This window comes from Macrosteles quadrilineatus, unplaced genomic scaffold (genome assembly GCF_028750875.1).
Source record: "Macrosteles quadrilineatus isolate MER2022 unplaced genomic scaffold, UCM_ALF_1.0 Scaffold_9__3_contigs__length_116548681, whole genome shotgun sequence".
Taxonomy (NCBI): Eukaryota; Metazoa; Arthropoda; class Insecta; order Hemiptera; family Cicadellidae; genus Macrosteles; species Macrosteles quadrilineatus.
In genome coordinates this window covers 74,347,343-74,370,669 of record NW_026542602.1, presented here as the reverse complement: position 1 = coordinate 74,370,669, position 23,327 = coordinate 74,347,343, and the positions used below count along the sequence as shown (strand labels likewise).

At 32.6% G+C, this 23,327-nt stretch overlaps 2 protein-coding genes across 29 annotated transcripts in view; one reads left to right on the top strand and one right to left on the bottom strand.

Annotated features, from left to right (window-relative positions):
• Positions 1–1,413: 1,413 nt before the first annotated feature.
• Positions 1,414–3,878, bottom strand: LOC129002756 (phosphatidate cytidylyltransferase, mitochondrial-like). The gene has a single exon (XM_054430792.1). The coding sequence runs from the start codon at positions 3,763–3,765 to the stop codon at positions 2,710–2,712; it is 1,056 nt and encodes a 351-aa protein (XP_054286767.1). The 5' UTR covers positions 3,766–3,878; the 3' UTR covers positions 1,414–2,709.
• A 12,087-nt stretch (positions 3,879–15,965) lies between these two features.
• LOC129004103 (sodium channel protein para-like) overlaps positions 15,966–23,327 on the top strand; it is a 142,784-nt gene continuing 135,422 nt past the window's right edge. For all 28 annotated transcript variants that reach the window (XM_054432521.1, XM_054432532.1, XM_054432526.1 and 25 more), the window contains exon 1: positions 15,966–16,176. The gene's annotated coding sequence lies outside the window, so the exon portion shown is untranslated. The remainder of the gene's footprint in view (positions 16,177–23,327) is intronic.

Below are 23,327 nucleotides of genomic sequence, written 5' to 3'. Positions count from 1 at the left end.
CTTCTTGCTAAGGAGAAGAAGACGTAACTGCTCGTCCGCCTACAATCTACATCACCATCATATTGATAAAAAGACGTCTACATTATTGTCGCACCTGCTGTAGACGCAGCAGGTGATGGCTGCAGGCGCAAGTGGTAGCAATTCATGTGGTCATCTCGAGTTGCTGGAGCACGTCTGTGTCTGTGTCCCTTGAGTCATTAACATCACTAGCAAGCACATAGTGTGTGGTGATTACGTTTTGATATAGGCTATGTTATTTGATTGGATAAGTAAAGGTTACCAAAACTTACCAACCCCTAATGGTTTTTTATTTCCCTTTTTGAGGCGAGACAACTTCCCATTTTTAAATGCCCATCAATGTTGAATTACCAAAGGCAAAACATAATTTTATTATGTAAAGTTCAAGTAAAATTCATGATATTTGTGGGCCCTATACCCTGTATGGTCTGGGAGTGCGGTTGAAGCTCGGCCCTACCTGCGAGGGACCCATCTCCAATCCTAAGCCCTTGCGTCCAAACTCTACATCTGGAATCTCTGCATACAAGATGCTGTTTGGCAGAGAAATCAGAAGTAAACTACAACTACAAGTAAACATCCAAGGACAAGTGGAGATTAAGGGAGATCATCACTTGAGTGGGCAACGTCATGTACAAAATAAAAATGTACTTTGGATTGATATGGACCAGACAAACTGACCAAATCCTTCCCAAACAAGAGAGTTGTCTTATATTCAACTTAGTAGCAATTCATAATTTATTCTATTTCCCTATCTTTTAGTATCAGGTGATTGGAATTATTTATTGTTTTCTGTTGTTAGTCAGTTGTATATTTTTATGTTTTGTGTTTGCACTTTTTACAAAGTTCAAATATATTTCTATTCTATAAAGTTTTAAGTTTATTGAATTTAGATACAACAATTTAAAAAATCTAAAGTAATGTTATGATGTGATCGGTTTGAAGTACCTAAGTTTTATTCCTATTTCTTCAAGTTTTGGTTTCAAGATTTGAAATTTATGGTTTCTGGACCGTCACTACTTGCTACTTGCTACTTATAATACAAATTCATATAAAGACTTCTGGGAACTAAAACATCTTAACTTTATCAACTACAATTAAAACAACAGGCAAGTACTGTACTTTTCTTACTCTCATTTTAAATTCCTATTAGCCTAATTTATATTTCTCAACTTCTCCATGTTGGCAACAAAACTTCTTCAAATGTTTAACTTACACAAAACATAACTTCCAATCAAATACTTCTCGACAAAAAGTAATCTACCGGTACTTTAGGTATCAGTATATTTACTTGAAATAAACAGAGAATTCAATGTGGGGGTGATGAAACTTAGGCAAGTTCTTCTAAAGTTGGAACCAGAGGATAGTGTAAAAAATTACTCTTTTTAATTTCTGACACAGATTATTATTGGCATTAAAAATTAGTTGTATACAAATTATTACATTATTACAATATACATGGAATATCAAGTATCAGCTTAACTTACTTCAGTAGAAGTAAAATTAAGAAAATTAGTAGGTACTGTATCTATATACAGAAACCTTCAGTTGACTCTTTTTTATTTTTGTATTATTTTGTATTTTTAACGCTGGTAAGGAACGGTTCAAACCCTGATCTTGTTACCATCTAACATCAACCTATTTTTGGATAGCATAATATTAATTGATAGCCCGATAACAAATAAATGCCATCTCGGTCTGGAAACAATGTCGCTTGGAATCAAACCAGCGACCTTCAGATTTGAAGGCGAGCACTACACAACCCAGATAGGCTTTCAAATGCATTTATTAAATATAATAATGTCCTACATTTTGGCCTTTTGGTGCTGTGTAAAAAAAGGAACATTTTTGAGCTAGGTACTTTCTGCAGTTCTATAAATAATACGATTAAATCTGTTGAGGTTTTATATCCTTAGGCAGTGTTTTACTGATGGTGGTTTAAAAATGATTAACGAGATAGTTAAATCGACAAGCGGGCGAATAGGAAGGGATTTTGTTACATACCGTAGCCTACTGAATACCGGTAGGCCTAATGTGCATTTTACAGTAATTTAGGGCATACTAAGTTTACTTAGTAATAGATCATAAGTTAATCAACCAAAAACACTTAATATTGATAGGTAATAATGGTCGTAAAACATTGAGATCACTTTGGTAGCCTATATCAGTTTTTGAGGTCAACAAAACTGCAATATACAATTTAGGGACCTTTACTGTTAATTCACTTGAGTGGAATTTGGTTAGGTTAGGTTGGGGTTTTCTAACTCTATACTAAACTTGATACTAACCTAACCTAACCAAAGTTCAATTCACTACCACTTCAATTGCTAATGATCTATTGCTCTAAAAACTAGTGGAAGTGAATTAACGGAAAAGGTCCAGTTATTCAAATATTTCTTCTTTTTTTTAGGTAACTGTTAAAAATAAATTGTTTTCAAACAAATGCTATGCAGGTCTACTTTAACACAGACTCTGGATTTTTAAGATTTCACAAACATTTTTATGGATCAGGTTTTAAATCTAAAAAAAAAATATAATTGTTTGAAAAGGTTCTACAAGTAACTAGGCCTACTTACACAAACTAAAATTTATCATCATAAATTCACTATTACGAGAGCTGAATACTAATCCTCAGAGCAAAAATAAAGATCTCCCAGCATACCGGTAACTTAAGCAAGGCTATACAACTCAATTTTATGGTAAGTTGATATTTTTCTTTTTACTGATTGACTTGGCCATTTTATAGAGTTTACTTCCACTATACCTAACTGATTTGTACAAACCTGCTGTAAATATCCCTTTCAAACTCTGAGTTATGCTAGAAGTCCATACAATATTGCTTAGGCACATTCTTAAAATTTCACCACAGTCTGGATCATGAGCTACTGCTCGCAAAACATCTTCAGTGTCTTGTCTTTTTCCACCTGCTTGTTTGTTCCAAAACCTTACAATCGCTCGCTGAGGAGTTCTCGGGAGCTGGTTCAGATGGTGTAGTTTTGCTGATGGAAATGTATCTTGACTACAGTTCACATCACATCCACGATCAAGTGGAACGTCAACAAAGTCATGCAGAGTTTTGATAACAGGAGCATACAAAACTCGAAAAGATTCTATTTGTGGGTCAACGATGTTGCTTACTTTGTCTTTGTCTTCTCCTATTATCATTCGGAAATCACCGGTGTAAGACAAGGATGTGATGGTTTTGTACAATGCTCGCTCTGTGAAGTTTTCAGGTAGGATAATTAATGCAGCATGTAAAGCATTGTGCAAATTCAACTGAAGAGCTGACCGAAGTTCTGAGTTGCTTGTTTGTTGAAGTGTTTCTACTGGTTTATGAAGTCTTCCTGACAAATATATATGATTCCAGTCTAATAGGTCTGTTACAAGATCAGTTCTAGATACAACACCATACTTTATTGTAACGTCTTCAAATGGTATTAATGTATTAAAATAAACATTTGCTCCCCACCGCTCTTGCAAAGTTGAAATAAATCCTGGTCCTAAATACCTAAGTCCTGAGTAGTGGGTAGGGTTCATGAGAATATTTTCTGAGTGAAACTTTAAAGCGTCCTCGACAACAAAAACCATGTCAATCATAGGCTTTGATGTTTTTATACCATCCTGTTTGAAAACTCCAGAACCATAAGCAAAAGAGTAGGTAAAATTTTGAGAAGGTAAAGATGACAAAATTCTTGAAAACAAAGGAGATATGCCTACTAAAGATGAAAGAGTCTTGGTCGTTACAGACATATTCAACGAATTATGTATATGGACCTAAATTATATGTCGATTAATCAGTTTACCTACACTTTTTCCACACTTTTAAGCTTAACCTCAAATCCCAAACAAACATTGACTATTGACATTTTGATTGCTTGCAGAAGAGAGCAAAACCCCAGCCCAGACCGACTGACAAACAGCTGATCTGTCGCTAAAGACTAAATACAGGTAGGTAGCTTGAAACACCACTTGTAGAATTATTGATCCACTAACGCACCATTGATTATAGAACATTTTAGATTCAATAACATAACATCCATAACTAACTAGATATCCCTTTAAGTGTTTGATGGTGCGTACATTTACTAAGTAAAGCAACTATATTTAGTGGTTTAAAACTTCATTATTATTTTTTTAAATGGGATTGCAGTTAAGGTTACTGTGCTTCGTTCTAAAAATGTTTGAGCGATTAGCACTTTTATCTTACTTCTTAATTACAGAGATATTAGAACAGAAATGGTATGTAACATAAAATAAACAAATGACGTCACTAGCATCTAACCTCAAACAAACAAAACTACAATGGTTTGAATGATTTTTGTATAGTTCCATTTAAATCATAGGCTAATCGCGGCCGTGGGTTAATGCAAACATTTTTACTTTCGGGTCAGATACGTAATTTAATATGTCTATGTTTATGATCAATACAGTATCTTTTTCAAATTTTGTTGCTGTTAAAAATCTTGTTATGTGTATTATCTAAAGCCAATCTACACAAGTAGACTTCCCATTCCATTGTAAATTTTGAAGCTCGTTTTCGTGTCTAGTTCATGCCTGGTGACTCACTAACTGGTGAGTGGTGGTGGTGGTGGTGACTCATGCCTGGTGGTGGTTCACTAGTGTCGCTAAAATTGTGTTTATATTATTTTCGAGTTAATTTTATGAGTTGTGCTTAACTGTTTGGTTATAACTAGAGGATGTTTCATTGTTATGATAGTTTTATTTGGTTAAACGGGGGGTTAAATTACGGAAAGAACAAGATAATAAATTGTAACCAAAATTCTACCTCTTTAGTACACCGGACGGAACTATAACAATTAAATTGGCTTCAGCTGTTCTATAAGAATGAGAAATTAAAATTATTTTTCTCAAATTTTAAATCTGTTTATTCAAATAAAGATTAACAAAAATAATTGCATTAGCCAAGTCACAAAAAAAAACAACTCATCTTAGGATAGATTTAAAAAATATACATATAAATCAGCTTACCATCTATTTCCAAAGCTACATAATCCTCTATTACAAAAAAATAATAATAATAATAATAATAAAACCTCCTTTTGATGCTTGTAACATGAGGAATTAATGAGATGATTCTTTAAGCGTTACCTAAACTTTAACTGGTTTGATTCCAACTAAAGGGAATGGGATAGGTTATTGTTTAAATCAATGCCATTATAGAGTGTATGCTTTAAGGAGGTTGCATATTTTGGAACAGGTAAATCGTGTGAATTTCGCAGAGGGAATGAACAGGCTAAAGATTTATCTGATACTAAAAATAAAGACAAATTCTGTTTGACAAAAGATAATGTTTGCAGGATGTATAAACTGGGAAAAGTTAAAATTTATATTTTGCTAAGGGATCTACTAAGGGAGTATGTTTTATACATATGGTATTATTTTAGTTTTGTGATTATTTTTTGTTTTTTTTTGTTAGTACTGTACATGAATCATACTTATCACCTACAAAACAAATTTAATTATTACGTGTATTTTTAGAGTATTACATTGGTTTTATCTTAAAAATAAAAATTTTTAATGCTGTAAAAGAAAGTGTAGGCTAAGTTATTGCCTCGCGATTTTTATTAAAGAATAAGCAAAATTTAAAACAATTCAACAACCATACCCAATACTTACTCGAAAAAGTTGAATCGAGTTTTAACTTTTTAAAGGAGCATATAATGAATTGATTTGAATGAAAATTAAATGTTGTAGTTCGGCCGCTTAGAAAGCGACCTCCTCCAGCATTGGTTTAGCATTAGCCCGCAGGTCGTTTTCTAAACGACCGAACTATAATACTATTATCACGTAAGGTTTTAATCAAACAGAACTACGTGTTTGAATTGTAAATAATGAACATTTCCTCAAACAATAGTCGATATAGTGGGTTTGAAATTCCCTAAGCTTAAAATTCATTAAGCTGTACTTGGGGAAAGCTTATTTAATAGTTTGGTTACCTCCCGCTATCTCCGCGTCCCGCCATCTCCGTGTACCGCTATCTCCGAATTTCAGAGTGATCCCTATAATCCTCGGTTACTTCCTGCGTAAAGACTTTCCGTTCAAACCTAACCTAACTTAACTTAACTTATCTTAACCTAACCTAACCTAACCTAACCTAACCTAACCTAACCTGACCTAACCTAACCTAACCCACGGGTTAAATTTTCATTAAATCTTCCATCCACGGGGCTTCGCAGCCGCGGATGCAATGACAGCTAACAACGCAGGCAGTGACGGGATTATAAGGGTCACTCAAGAATTCGGAGATGGCGGGACAGATTTGGGTTCGGAGATGGCGGAACGCGGAGATAGTGGGAGCACACGGATAGTTTTACAGTAGCCCTGAGCGTTTTAACACCTATTTTTTCTTTACATCATAGAATTCCTTAACCAATAGCATCTTAGTTGTGTTCTTTAAATGCGATATTCTCACGCAGGAAAACTCAATTGGATACTTAATGGGGAAATGGCATGTTCACATCCATGAAAGTGTCATGAGCATGCGTTCATTGATTACAGCTCAATGCAGGGAAATGCAGCAGAAATATCAGGTAATTTCACTAAACAATGGTACGCGTCGGGGATAATGATTAGGACATGATTTATTCGATCAAAAGAAAAAACTGTGTATACACGTATATTATGATCATACTTCTTGATCAGCACAGTACGTGTTATTAAATTACATGAAAAAATATACGTCTAATAACACTTATAATTAGACGTATTACAAGTGTTATTGGACATATAATACACCGTGTCCCAAAAAGAATGGATCAAATCTACAGCTTAATTTACGTGCTACCAAAGGTCCTAGAAAAGTCAACTATGACTAATTTTAAAGCTGATATCTCAGAGTTTCTTTCGGTTCCCTTTAACAGAAATCAGCTGTTCCATTGTTGTAGCCTGTTTAAAATTTTAAAACAATAAGTTGTAATAAATAGAGTTGCAGTTGAAAGCACGAAGTATTGGATGGTTTATAAAGATAACATCTGTGGTGTGATTTTTTTAGGTCTTTGGTTTTGTGAAAGATCAAGTGTGTCTATTGCTCATTCATCTCAATTATAGATCAACTTAAAGCAAAGATAAGGGAAGCCTTTGGAAAAATTACACCACAATGTGCAGTAAGATCTGGAACATGGACTTGATTTCTTTGACTAAATAGCGGAGAACACGTATAGATTAGGCAGTGAAACAATGGTAGGAAAAACTCATGAAGCTAAAGAAAAAAGTGTATTTAAAGTTATCTTTTTATCTTTAATAATAAAGTATTTATGCAAGTTTACTTTTGATCCATTCTTTTTGGGACACCCGGTATATTTTTTACTTTTTATTTTTTCGGAATATTAGTTTACAGGTACAAGTTTCTAGTACGCCATTATTGATGCACGATTTATCATAAATTTGAAACAAAGCAATATAATTCTAGTTTAAAAACCATAATAAGACTAAGCAACAATCTTAAACATTGAAAGTGTATTCTTAAAATCCACCTTTTAATCGACAGTCCCAACAGGCAATGCAAGTCTAGATCAGTCCTAGAGTAACGGACATTTCCTTGTGAGTTGTGGGACATTTTATAAGGTGATATTATTTATTACCGATACCAAGGTGTTGGGGGCGGGGTTGGGGGGTGGTAGGAGGTATGGGGTGACCTTGGCCTACTTTCTCTGCACTTTGACTTTTCCTGCCGAGCATCCAGGATCAGTCGTTGTAATGACGCGTTTCGCATTGAGCTCTCTGATTGTTTTTAAATCACATATCTGCGGTTCGTCCAGGGTTCATCATCATCAAACTTAGAAGAAACATTCTGAATTGTATTTTAATAGCTTAAAAGATTACGGAATTCCCCCAACGGAAAAATGTATAAAGCTAAACAAAAATTATCTGGGTGGCCGTTGAAAACGTTTGCTAATACATATTTACAATATTATTATTTTTGTGGGGTAAACTCATAATTAATCAAATTTCACCTCGTTTATGTTATATTTTTATCATAGATTATATAAACACTATGGTGTTTATTTGCTCTAACCTTCATTCGGGTAATGAAAGTCCAAATAAAAGATCTCGCCAGAAAAATGAAAACGATATTCTAATATCGCGTGCTAGACAGCAATAAGACAAAACATAGCTTTGAAGATAACACGAAGGTAGACTTTTGGTTCTAAAAGACTTTGTGAATTGTTTGAAAGAAAAAGTTGTTAGGCAGTTTCGTTAATGTAAAAAGCAAATTGTAGAGAATGTTTGTAATGTTTCTAGTGAACTGGTAATTAATTTATCGTTGGAAAGTATTCTATATTTATTATACACCAATACGGTTTATCTTGGTATTTGATATGCTTAGCTCTAATTATAATTAAATTTAAAATACAATTTTTGAAACAAGCAAATAATATCATGTATACTAATTGTCTGGGTGTTTTTTTTTTATATTTTAAAGTTTAACCAAGCGGCCAACAATGACTATGGGGTTTTGTCATCCAGTCACTTAAAATATCGATTTAATTTATATTAAAATATATTTTTTTTTAATTATTTAATTTAATTTTCATCTCATAACCATTTCATAACTCATAACTCATAACTCATTTCCCATAACCATTCCAAATCGGTTGTACAACCATTATTAATTTTTTATCCAACAAATTAATTGTGTACCTGTGACCGAGAACTATTGGATTTAATAACAAGTAAATTTACGGGATATCCCCATTGGGGGGAGGGGGGGGGGGTTAAAGGGCAGATACGAACTAGGTCACGGGCAAGGTCGAGGCACGTGCTCCCACCCGCTGGGCGACGTGAACTGTTTTTTTGGAAACACAAATTCAAAAAATTATCTTCATCTGTCAATTTTCAACTGCAAGTAAAAATTGCTTACCGGTGCAGGTAGTATGATTTCAATGTAGAATGTATTTTAAAGACAAATTATAAATTAATAAAATATAATTGACGTTAGAAATAACGAAACAAATTAGTCTATTGACAAATCGTTTCAGAGAGGCTATAACATAAAACAGTCTTAAAGTTAATTTACCCTTTAGGTTTAAAATAACTGTACTTTAGTTTTGTTTCGTATTAAAAACAGTTAGCATTGTTTCATTTAGTTTATTCTCAGTCCAGGAAGACTGGGTTTTTACCCTACGCCTTCATGGCATTTTCTCTTGTCTCAAAAATTCAAACACTTTTCTAGGAAGGCAGTTATACCCTTGTTGCAACAAACCCGCAGACTTAGCATAATTACAACCACCTTTTTACCCTTTTTTATCAGCTGTAAAATACAGCTTGGCTGATTGTAATTCCCATGACTTAGTACTTACATTGCTACAACGAGGGACCAAACATGGTTTGGAGTAAACCTGTAAAGCTACCTGAAATAAATACGTTTTTTAGGTTGGGACTAAAAATATATTTATAAACACTGATTTTTGTAAAAACCCCAAACTAAAAGCCATCCAACACCTCTTCTATTGGCTAGATCGTACCGATTCACGAACTCATTCAAATAGATATGAGTTTATAACTACATATTTAATTTAAATCTTATAGATTAAAAAATAACTTTTGCAAAACTTATAACAGCTAGCCTGACTATTCTACTGGACCAAATATTTGTGCAGGTTTAATTCGTGTTTTGAAAATATTTATAAAAAAACATTATTGGTTAAAAAATTGGAAAATTAAACCTTTCTTATGGAGATTTAACATTTAGTTATTGAAAACCTTCTCAGGTAATGTGCATCGCAGGGAAAATCTACGCATACTGTTAGCAATATATTTGCCTGTAGATGTACAGAATCCATTTATAAATTAAAATAGGCTGAAAAATAAGAACAAAAAATGGATCTAAAAAAAAAAAAAAAAAAAAAAAAAAAAACATTGGCGTCATGGGTTGCAATGTCGGTTACGAAATAACAACAAAATATAAACAGAAATTTAAAGCAAATTGAAGAAATTTCAATCCCATGTTTTATTTACAGTGTGGGGTTAAAATAGAGAAGTTTGCACAATACATACTTTTGGTAGAGATTTCGACCACTGGACGACCTCTAGTCAACATATTAATAGGCAAGCATGTTTATTAAAACCTTTTTTCTCAGCTCGTGAGCATCGCAGGGAAAATCTACGCATACTGGTAGAAAGATGTTTTCCTGTAGATGTGCAGAATCCCTTTATAAATCAAATAGGCTAAAAAAGCAGAAAAAGTGAATTCTAAATTTGAAAAAAAATTAACATGGCCTTATGGTTTGCCATGCGCAATAACAACGAAATATAACCAGAAAAGCAAAACAAATGGAAGAAATTCCAACCACATGTTTTTTGGGGTGAATATAGAGAAGTCTGTATATTAGATAATTTTGGTCGAGTTCTCGACCACGGGGCGAGCTCTAGTCTCATTTAATTTAGAGCCTCTTTACGAAAGCTACGAAGACTATTCCAATTATTTACTTCTATATGAATTGGTTACAAGCTATAATAGGAAAAGGGTTTACTGAATTTATGTTTATCGTGTTAATGAAACTATATTGTAAAACGGCGGATCTTGTATGTGGCCTACAAATAATTGAATTATCTAATAAACTAGCTTTTAAAAGATTAAAGTTATTTGATAAAACATACAAAATTCCTCAGTTTACAATTAAAATACTTTTAGCAAATTCGCCTATAGGGAAGTAGCTATTACGGTAGGTCTCATGGTAAGACTTGAGACTTGAGCCCGGGACTGATTTACTTTTTCATTTTGATGTCTCCTTAGACCAAAAACACTATTCGTTCAATTTATATATTTGTCTAATTATAAATGTAAAATTAAAAATATTATATTTATATATATACATATACATTATATGTATACATATATGAAATTTAACCGAATGGTTCCGGGCCTAGGTCTTACCGTGTCACCTACGGTAATAACTACTTCCCTATAGGAAAATTCGCTAAAACGGTTGTTTTGCTGCAGTATGACAAAAATGTGTTTTTACATTATTAATATATATATATATATATATATATATATATATATATATATATATATATATATATATCTATCTATACTATTATAAAGAAGAGGTGGTGTCTGTGTGTGTGTTTGTATGAGCTAATCTCAAAAACTACTGGTCGGATCGGGCTGAAATTTGGCATGATGATAGCTCACATTGCCGATTAACATATAGGCATATTTTTATCCCAAAAATCCTTCGGGGCTCCACCCCAGTGGCTCTGGAGTTTCCCATGTTAACCTTATGAGAAATGGAATTAATGAATCTCAACAGCTGTTTCAATTAAACAAGTTGGTTCTGTTCTATGATGTTCAATAGCATTAAAAGTTACAAGGATTACCAACAGGGTGCAGCACTAGCACTATTATTTCTTTTACATTTATGACAACAGCAAAAGGTGAGTGAGCGTAGCGAACGAACTTCAACCTGGAGGCGAGTGAGCGTAGCGAACGAGCTAACCTGAAGGCAAGTGAGCGTAGCGAACGAGCTAACCTGAAGGAAAGTGAGCGTAGCGAACGAACTTCAAAAAGAACCGAAATTTCTTAAACCATGTCCTCACTCATAACTGCTATAAGCATTTGATACTTATATGCCAACCCCGTACGAAGGACGGGTACTCTGCTAGTATATATATATATATATATATATATATATATATATATATATATATATATATATATATATAAAAGTAGTACAACATTTCAATAGACTTTTTCCTTGCCACTTGCTCCGAGGCAGATGTCTACATTTATACTCCAGCAAGCGTCGGCAGTGGAAGTGGAGTTAAAAATTCAAGAGGGAAAGTGGTTGGGTTTAATTTCATGGCCTAGAGGCCAACTGGTGACTTGAATTGTGTAAAGTTGTTGATGAAAGAATGAAATGTTTACACAATAAAACATAGGAGAACTAAGTAATTATTTGGACTCTTGTAATTGTTTCTAACTGCACGATGACTTTGACAGTACCAATACGAGTTCTCGTATCTGAGAACCGTTATTAAACGTCACTGTTGTTAAACATTTTGATTTTGGATTATGCAACTCGTGAATAATAATATGTGTTTGATAGATATTTCACAATTTGTATTTATTTATTTTGTATTTATTGCCTTAGGCTTTTAAACTGTGAAGACCTAAACCAATATTTGGTATACATTAAAGCTTTTACCTTTGTTAGGTTACCAATTAGTTTAACGCCAGAGTTTTCTTCGTAGGCTTCTTAAGTTCATAAATTTTAATAGAGCCATCTTCGTCAATAATAAGTCAATAAGTCATACTGTATCATATAGTTAGTTGATTGAATTTAGAAAAGTTGCAGTAAAGTAATCAAGTAGAATTAGTGTATAATTTGTAAATTAACTTATGTAATATTAAAATGTTTAAAGGAAACTGTAAAAAATGATAGTCACCCTTATCAACATTATATAAAATATATCACAAATTTTGAAGTCACGAAGTGACGCAGGCTGCTAGTAAATAATATAATTCTCAAAACAAATATTGTAAAGCTTTCCATTTCCACACAGGGGCAATTATCATAATACAATACAGATCAGAGCAAATTTCTAATTCTATATTGCTTTAGTACACTGAACTTGATATGCAAGTGTTATTAAGATAATAGATATAGATATAATAATAGATAATATGATAATAGATATAGTCAGAAGTGTAATATTCGAGTGATTTAGTTAATGGATAAACGCGATTATCGATGTTTCCATTACATCGATAATCAGTCATCGGAACAGTAATTTACTCGTGTTACAAGTGTGTAATAATTTTGACTATCGATAGATTATTGTTTGATTCCTCTAATGTTAAATGTAATACTATTTTTCAAAAGTAATTAATACTTAAAAATACGCCGATTATACTTAATATTTGTAACTGTAATGATAAAAACATATAGATTATGAGAATTAATAGGTATTGCTTAATATGCTGTCTCTTTGTACAAATCAGGACTATTATAGTTTTATGTATAATATTTTTATTTGAGATTCCCTGCCATTGATGGGTTATGCATTGACACTAAGCTATATAGGTTTTGGTATTTTTTCACTGCGTTCAGACTTGTCATAGTATTGAACAACATGACACCTTTTTTATATGTGTTTCATGGTCGGTTACCTTTGAGTGCACTGATGAACAATTTTTTTTTTCTTCTTTTCAGGAAAAAATGTATTAAAATTCTTTCAGTGCATTATTCTTTGTTTATAATAACAGAAAACAATAGCTTACAATTAATTTGTTTATATAGTTAAAATATTTAATAAAAAAAAATAAATAGTAAATAACTATTTGCTATCTACATAGACCCTGGAGAAGTAAACCATGAAACTGTTGCTAGACACATAAGACAGAAAACTAAAAAAAAAATTAATTCAAAATATTTAGGTATGTTCATCCTTTGCATATAAATTTATATAATAATGGAATGAAAATGAAGAAGAAAACAAAACTGTGTTAACACTTTCAAACCCCTTTCTTGGAAGGTTAAATTATACTTTAATTGGTAATTAGAGCAACAAAGTTATAGCAAAATTAGTAAGACAGCTAAGGGTGGTGTTGAACTAGACTCACTTGTCTCTATTCACTAATAACCCCCCTAACCCCCTTCCATAGCCCCCTAGACCCCCCCCTTGCCCCTACCCACCCCACTCAGCTCAGTTGACACACTTTAAATACTTATAATTACATTGTCGTTTTTCACGCGATACAGAAACATTCATGGCCTTGTCTTCATAATTTACCTCATTTAATGTACCCAACCTTCAACGATGATTCTTCAATTAAAAATCATTATATTCGTCTAATTTAGCTTAATTTTGTGTGGGAATCTTTTCAGATATGTACTACAGGATAAAGTAAAACTAAATAATATGTTGTGCTTTGATTGACAAACAGATGGAGCACAAATATATAAAAAAAAAGTTATTAGAAGCTTTTCAAAACATTCAACCTATCCGATGCAAAATTAATGTTTCTGTTAATGTTAATTTATGTTTTTGTCAATGTTAATATTTATGTTTAGATGTTCATCTCAAAGTTTTAAGATCTTATTCACAGCGATGTGTTTTACAAATTATGTGTATCTGAATGTGTATAATAATACTACAGAGGTCGTCCAGTGGTCGAAAACTCGACCAAAAATATGTTTAAGATCGCGTGTTGTCATACAGTATTTATTAACTACCATGTTTATACATTAGGTCACGCGTTAAGTTTGAATTAGGTTTATCAACTTGTTAACAGTCATATATAGTTAGTTTTCATATTATGGTACAGACTTCTCTATTTTCACCCCACGCTGAAAATAAAACATGTGATTGGAATTTCTTCTTTTTGTTTAGATTTTCTGTGTATGTTGCGTTGTTAATCCATCACCAGAATGGCAACCCATAAGCCCCATGTTAGTTTTTTTTTAATTTAAAATTAATTTTTTGTGCTTTTTATGAGCATATTTTAAATTATAAAGGGGATCTGCACATATACAGGAAACTCTATTTCTAACAGCATGCGTAGATTTTCCCTGTGATGCAAATGAGCTGAAACAAAGGTTTTTAAGAAACATGGTTGCCTAAGGAGTAATTAAATAAAGGCGATAGTTATTAATAAATGTTGATGAACAATAGTATCTAGATGTGTTTAAAATAATTTGGTGTCTTTTTATCTGTATAAAACTCTAAAATGTTTAGATTTTATACAACTTTATCTGTTTGCAAAATAATTTACAACGTCACTGTGTTTTACGAAAAAAATTTTATTTTATAAGTAAAAGCCTGGCTCTTAGCCTACAATAAAAAGACATAAACATTTTTAATTTGGAATTTAAACTGGGGAGTTTTGTCAAACTAGTTTAGCACCAATGTGGGGATGTTACTGTTGGAAATTAAAGTGTAGACAGTTCCTATATAAGAATGTCTGGCTGTAGGGCTGAACCTTAGATAATATAGTGAACAACTGTATTTTATGATCATCACCAGGCAAATTACAGTACCTCTACATCCATCCCAAATTGAACTCTGATAATTTGGATTAGAAAGTTGACTATAAACATAGGCTATAGTTGGCATAGAAAGTATGCATATTGATTTTTAACAACTTAAAAACATTGAACGGGAACATTTTATGAACACGTGTTTACTTAAATATTACTATAACTGTAACTGTGCTGTGTTTTTAGCCTAAAATAAATTGCCAGCCTTAAATCTTTAGTAAAATCAATACCTATTAACATGGTACGCTTGCATAGTACTAATCCACTTTCCAAGGGTCACCTTGGAATTGGGAAAGAAAAGTCTCTCTTTTTTGGACCCACATTGTACAATGGACTACCCAAGAGCCTAAAAGCCGTTGCATCCAGCAATACCTCTAAGATTAAGTAAACAAAGTTCTTAAAATATAGAAATGTTTAGTTGTAAGTACAGTAGTTTAATGACAAAAGTTATTCTGTAAAACTGATATGTACCAGAAAAACGCTGGCTATTAAAGACATTTTTTTCATTTTTTACTACGTTCTAGATAAATTTTGTTAACCTATTATCATATTTTAGTCCCTCAATAAATATAACATACTCATCTAAACAAATAAATTACATTCAATCTCGCTAATACTACTCGCAGAAGAAACGAAGTTGCAAAACCAAAACGGAATGCAAAACAGTTTTAATTCCAACCTCTTTTATCATTCCAGGTCTTTATTTGTTTTCTTTCTCATACAACTCATGGAAAAAGTTCGCCAAGCGAAAAAGACGTTTAATGGTGGAAACGTCACATCACGCGACTCGCTCGTGTCACGCATCGTTCGACTGAGGGCGTAAGGTCCAGGCGAGCGAGTTCGTGCGCGTCCGGGCATGCTCGGGCGTGTTCGGACCTGCTATCGACCCTCGTGTAGTTCTGCCGCTCGCCGCTGCAGGGTGTCGGCGCTGCCTTGACGCAGTGGTAGCAGCCCATAGGACCGGGCCACCAGCACCGACAGAGCACACTCTTTCTTTAGTGCAGTTTTCTTTTTTACTAGTTTAACCGTTTTGATTTGTAGTTGTGGGCGTTGGCGTGACACGAAGAGTCGGTCGGTCGTGTGATGCTACGGGTGGACGTACCAGCACTAGAGGATCGACCAGGAACACCAAGGGATAGGAGAGGGCCGCTGTAAGGTGAGCTACATCGATATTTCACTGGCCCCACGGCTTGCAACACCTAGCTTGTACATTACACTGTAGTGTTGAAGTGGTCTTGTGTGACCCAACGGTAAATTTAGAGTGTAATTGAGACTTTATATGACTTTAAAGGCCATTTGTAATTTTCATGGCTTTACAATGACAAAGCTATTACGTTACGATGGTGAAAACGAAAGTAGAAGTAGACATATTTACGATTTAATAAAGAGTAATATTATTGTTGTTATTGTGTTTCTCACAAATTTTACTACGAATATTTAAAAGCAGCTTCTTAAAATTAATGTTTATTTTTAATAATTACGAATTTCAAAGATAAAACTTTAAACAGTTTTAAACCGTAACCTGTTCTACACACAGTTACAAGATTCATAACGTAAATACTGTACATATTTATACACCTTCTATTATACTAATCACGTAATGATGGAATACATTTTAAAAATAGAAACCCTGTAATTTTTGTAGGATATAACAATCATAATGTCAAATCAGTCTCATCTAGTGTAATTCACATAATATAGGCTAATTTTTATTAGCTTATAAATAGTAATGAAGTCGTAACAAAATACAATTACTCTGTAAATCTAAATAATCTGAAAATATAAATCACTTAACATTTCTTTTAATCGCAGTTTTTAATTAGAATCAATGTTATTATCCACAAACAAACAAAACCCTATTACGTTAACACTGAAAAACACATAATGTAGAAAAGTATATGTAAAGAGATAAACAAAATCAACAAATATTGAAAGGAATAAGGTATTTTTGTTTTCCTAGAAATGCAGGGGTTTTTCTGTACAATAAGCTAGTGTATTTGCTCTGGCCAGCCAGGCGCTCACCTCAATATAGCTACTCGGCTGTCATGCGGGTTGCAGACTAGCGCCTTCCACTTCGCGCATACATTGTTCTGATATAATTCTAGTGCCTTGGTTAACTGTTATTACAATGAGGAGTATGCTCAATATTTTTATATATTTAATTGCATCAACATCAACTTGAAATATTAAATTATGTAATAAATATTGCTGTAACAAAACTTTAAACCCACAATCAATTAATATGCACTAGAGGTCGTACAGTGTTCGAAAACTCGACCAAAATTATGTAATGTACAGACTTCTTTTTTCACACCACGCTGTAAATAAAACATGTGATTGGAATTTCATCCATTTGTTTTGAATTTCTATTTATATTTCGTCACCAGCATGGCAACTCATAAGGCCCAATGTTATTTTTTTTAATTTAAAATTCATTTTTATGCTTATTTTTGAGCATATTTTAATTTATAAAGGGATTCTGCACATCTGCAGGAATATGTCTTTCTGAAAGAATGCGTAGATTTTCCTGCGATGCACACGAGCTGAGAAAAAAGGTTTTTAAGAAACATGCTTACCTATAAAGAATGTAAATAAATGGTCATGACTCCAGAAACAGCTTATTTTAGTCAGTAACAAAGCTCTACAAATGTCTTCTCAGTCCATTCTACAGCAACCATAAATACATATCCAGCTTAAAATAGTAGGCCTACAGTAATTGTTGTTTTATGAAGTGACATAATTCTGTTAGAATACTAAAATTCGATTAAAAAAGAAAAAGAAAAAAGAATTTCATTACTCAATGACTTACAATCCTAAATTCTATTAAGTAGATAAATTAATTTCGTTCACACGGTATTTATTTCTTTAGTGGTTTTAGCTTTTCTCGTAAATTATATAAACGATAAATAGTTAAGTGGATATGGCAATTTGTAACGATTATTGGAAAATACATTGATTTTCTGTCCTCGAGTCTAGTCTAGTTTAACATTAATTTACGAAAGGTTCTAATTAGATATACTTGGAGTGATACTAATCAAACGTACGTAAACATGGGGTCAAGCCCGTAATGAACATAATAATGCAAATCAATTATTGTTTTGGGCTGAGTAATAATGTTTGGAAAAAAAGTCATACAAAATAATAAATTATGTTGAAAAAGTATTTTCAGTGACATCAGACTTCATTGACTGTTGTAGTATGTGTACAGTCTGATATAAGAGATAAGAATAATAATCAGCATATTGTAAAATCCATAACTCTGTGGGCTCAAATTACTTAAACTACAATCAAATAGGCCAATCCAAAGTAACCATAAGTGCTTTAAGCTACTGTAAAACACAAACAAATAATATCCCAGAACTGATAGTTAAACCAGTTTCATAAGCAATTAAAAATTTTGAGTGTTTTAAGGTTTAACAGCACATACATTCATAATTCATACATTCACAACACATACATAATCAGTTTCAACACATTCGTAGCACATATAGAAATTTCAAAGTCACAACACATTCACAGCACATGCATTAACACTGTCAACACATACATAGCACATAAATTAACACTGTCAACACATTTACAGCACATACATTAACACTGTCAACACATTCACAGCGCATACATTAACAGTTTCAACACATATACAAATTACAAAGTCTCAACACATTCACAGCACATATGCTAACAGTGTAAACAAATTCACAGCACATACATTAATACTGTCAACTCATTCACAGCACATACATTAACACTGAAATCACATTCAGATCACTTATATTACAAAGTCTCAACACATTCACAGCACATATGCTAACAGTGTAAATAAATTCACAGCACATACATTAATACTGTCAACTCATTCACAGCACATACATTAACACTGAAATCACATTCAGATCACTTATATTACAAAGTCTCAACACATTCACAGCACATATGCTAACAGTGTAAATAAATTCACAGCACATACATTAATACTGTCAACTCATTCACAGCACATACATTAACACTGAAATCACATTCAGAGCACTTATATTACAAAGTATCAACGCATTCACAGCACATACATTCACACTGCCAAAACATATCCAGAAGCACAGTGTATGTATGTGTGAGAGAGTGTGTGTATTTGAATGAAAACAAAAGAAAACTTATTCATGTCAGTTCCTGAAACTAATGGTCGTAAAATGAAAGTCTGGAAATTAACAGTTTTTACTCGTGTAATTTGGGTTAATCAGTACTACTTCTAAACTGTAAGGCTTTCGAAGTAGTCTCACTTAGTATTGTAGTTTCAATTTGATCTATTAACTCCCTTTCCACTGCCCTGAAAAAGTATTCCTTCTTCGTGTCAAAGTCGATTAAACAAGAAATTGGAGTGAAATTAGCAACTGGAGTCTTACGAGAAATTCAATATTTCTTCTGTGCGGTACCCAAGCAAATAATTCAGTGATGCAATTGCATGATGTGGTCTGTAGTGTCATTCTACTTGACTCATATAAGGTTACTCTGAACAAAAATAATTTGTAAACTACATAAATTGATTAGGTTAATCTTAAAAAATGCAACGGTAAACAGTATTTCGATTCTTTTGGTTGAAGGCAAATTAATGAATGTTTTGTCATTCTGCAGCAAAACACCCGTTTTAATACGTGCGTTGTAGCAAGGTGTTGCCTTGGTTGTAGGTGTAAATTAGTTATTTTGTAAAGCATTTTTAGACCCTAGGGATTAAAAATCAGCTGCTGTAAACTCAGTTGTAAATTTCATTTGGAAACGATCACATGTGTCAAAAGAATGTATTGATTGCTTTAATCGGTTGTAGCTTATTGTTCCCTTCTTGTCAATAGTTCGACATATCGATGATATGTACACTAACACAATCGTAAATGGACGAAATAATTGAACTCTTACTAAACAGCTGCTTGTTTGCATTATCGAAATAAAAATATCGAAAGTCGTTTTAGAGGTTTGTAACATGAGAATTATTTTCATATTGTCAGTTAGTTTGCTCAAATAAGAGCGCAATATGACGAAACATATAGTCCATCACACGGACAAAAAATCTCCCGTAGTTTGGGTTTTGAAAGAATGTCTTTCAAGTTAGGAGCTTTTATGTAGTCTTGGGGGTTTGGAAAACAAATTATGGGTCAGAGGTGAATTTGAAAGAATATTATGTGCCACTCTTAAAATATTATTAACTTTGTAAAGGCCAGGAAAGTATTAGTCCAGTCATTGAGTAGTGGAGGTTCAACAAAATTGATTCAAAAGGTTTTTCAACGGATTTCATTAGTTTTTTACCTCCACACAACAGAAAAAAAGTCTACCAAAATCTGACTTGGGGAAGTACCTGAATTATGGTATTTAAATTAAAATAATAATTGCTCCGTGAAAAAAACAGATAAAAATATAATTGCTATATAGGGTGTAGTATATCGTTTTTAATGTTTTGAAGGGTGGGGAAACTAAATATGCAACTTAAAATGCGATTTGACACCACAATATGGCCGCCAAAATATATTCATGGAGAAAAAAAAACTAAAATAAAACTTACTTTTAGATATAGGGTGTAGTATATCGAATTCAATGTTTACAAGGGTGGCAAAACCAAAAATGCAACTTAAAATATGATTGTATAAAATGTAAGGTCATAAGATGAAAATCGCCAAAATACGCTCCATTGAGGAAAATTAAAATAAACTTACCTTTAGAAATATGTTGTAGTAAGGCGATTTTAACTTTTACAAATGCCAGTAAACTAAATATGCAACTTAAAATAAGATTTTACATCATGAGATGGTGGCGTAAGATGTGATACCGGGGAACATGGATTATTTTTACATAGGGAATAATAATGGTATTTTAAAATATTAATAAATTGAATTCAATGAACACACGTTTGAAAAGGGAAAAGGGTACTTGGTCCTAACCTTAGACGCTCCTACTCTTTATACACGCTCTTTGCGGATGTAATACCAAATGGAGACCCTTTGGAATAGGAAAACTATCTGTTATGAACAAATACCATGATCTCAAGGAATTCACTGAATTGACATTTGGTCAGTGTAAAGGGGTCACATGCACAAATGGGCAAACCCTTGATTTGAGTGAAAATATTGAAGTAACAGAGTAATTTATTTCAGAGTAACAATTTCTAAAAAGGTGACAAATGATAGATATGTTGGACTATTTTTTAACATTTCAGTCAATTTTAACAGTATTTTATTAGCAGTATGAATTGTCGGCTGTATTTATATTAAAAAGTGCGTTCATTGAAATCGAATTATTTCTACACTATTATACCATTATTTTAATACAGTATCCTATGTAAAAATAATCCATGTGCCCCGGTACCCCGTCTTACCGTCTCTAATGTAAAATCTCATTTTAAGTTTCATAATAGCTTACTGGTATTTTATAAAAGTTAAGATTGAAAACTAATACCTAGTTCTAAAGATAGTCTATTTCTAAAGACGTTTCTTTTATTTACTTTCCGTAAATTTAATAACACATACAATGCTAATCAAGAAGTTATTTATTTCTAAAGGTAAGTTTTTCAACTTTCCTCCATGGGGCGTATTTTGGTGACTTCCATCTTAGGCTTTTAAATTAGATACAATCATATTTTAAGTTGTATATTTGGTTTTGCCACCCTTGTGAACATTGAATTCGATATACTGCACCCTATATCTAAATATGAGTTTTATTTTAGTTTTTTCCTCCTTGGAAAATATTTTGGTGGCCATTTTGTGGTGTCAAATGACGTCAAATCACATTTTAAGTTGCATATTTAGTTTTCCCACCCTTCAAAACATTAAAAACGATATACTACACCCTATATATAGCAATTATATTTTTATCGGTTTTTTTTTCCACGGAGCAATTATTATTTTAATTTAAATACCATAATTCAGGTACTTCCCCAAGTCGGATTTTGGTAGACTATTTTTGTGTTGTGTAGAGGTATAAAACTAATGAAATCTGTTGAAAAACCTTTTGAATCAATTTTGTTGAACCTCCGCTATATATTTCTCTTTAATTACCGGACTATATTGGGTGATGAATTTTGGATTTAAAAAAAAAATATCCGTGTTAAGTTTTTACTGAACTTTTTATTTGACTGTCTATTACAATTTTAGGATAACCTCTTCTGTTAAGTGAATTGCTGAGTTTCTTAATATAATTTTGGTGATCACGGTTTTTAGAACAAAGGCCTTGATAGGCTTTTTGGTATGGATATTTTAATATGTGCAGGATGACAAATTGAGTAAGCCAAGTAATCCATTGTATTTATATCTTTTATATGGATTTTGGATTTTAACATAATATCTCTAATAAAAACGTCAACATCCAAAAAGTAACAATATCTTCTGAGAATTTCCAGGTAAATTTAAGGATTGGGAATTGATTCAGATTTTCATGAAAATTTGCACATTTTCTAGTCCATATTCCCAAACCATGAAAATATCATCAATAAACCTATACCAAATTGAAGGTTTCAACATTTGTGAATTTAGAAACAGTTCTTCAATATGTCCAACAAATAAGTTTGCAAACGAAATGACTTAAGAGATTTATGTTTCAAATAAGTAGTTTTCAATCAAATGTTTGTGCGTGATCAAATTTAACTCTTCAAATTGTATATCGATAGCTACTAAGCACATGTACACAATGTGTCACATTTTTTCTGTTAGTCAAGAAATGTATAATGCAATGCTTGGATCAATTGAAATACTTGTTTTCTTGGGTTTACCTTAGTTTGCGATATTCTCATTTTGTTTTAACATAGATTTGCGGCTACTGAATTATACTTTCCATCTATATGAAACAGTTTCCCATCTGTTTTATCAAAAAGTTTTGTTACTGAGTTAGTTGATCTAAAAGTATAAAAGAGGATGTTGGTTTGTATTAAAGTATTTTTGTTAGTATATATTTAGCTTTTAGCTATTTAGATACATATTTAGCAGTGATAAACACAGACACCGCTGGACCGATGGCCACGAAACATGGTACTGTACATAAATGTTGCAACAGATTGTAGCATTATTATTTTTTTCGCCTCATTTTCAAAGTACGGGTACAGAAGCTAGACCGAATAAAACATGCAACTTTTAGCCAACCTAAAGTAAAATAGTTGTAGTTTTCGTTAAAATTTTATACATGGTGAAATTAAAGCAAACATGCTTACTCACCCGATTCCTAACAGATTTTGCTCAAAAAAAGAGGCATAATCATGACAGCTGGATCAGTTGTGAAGGGGTTCTTATGTTTGCTCCTGTCAAAACAAACTTTTCTATCCATCCATCTTTGTCA

What these genes read in the sequence shown, in the direction of transcription:
- LOC129002756 (XM_054430792.1), bottom strand. Translation starts at nt 3,765, where the DNA reads ATGTCTGTAACGACCAAGACTCTTTCATCTTTAGTAGGCATATCTCCT.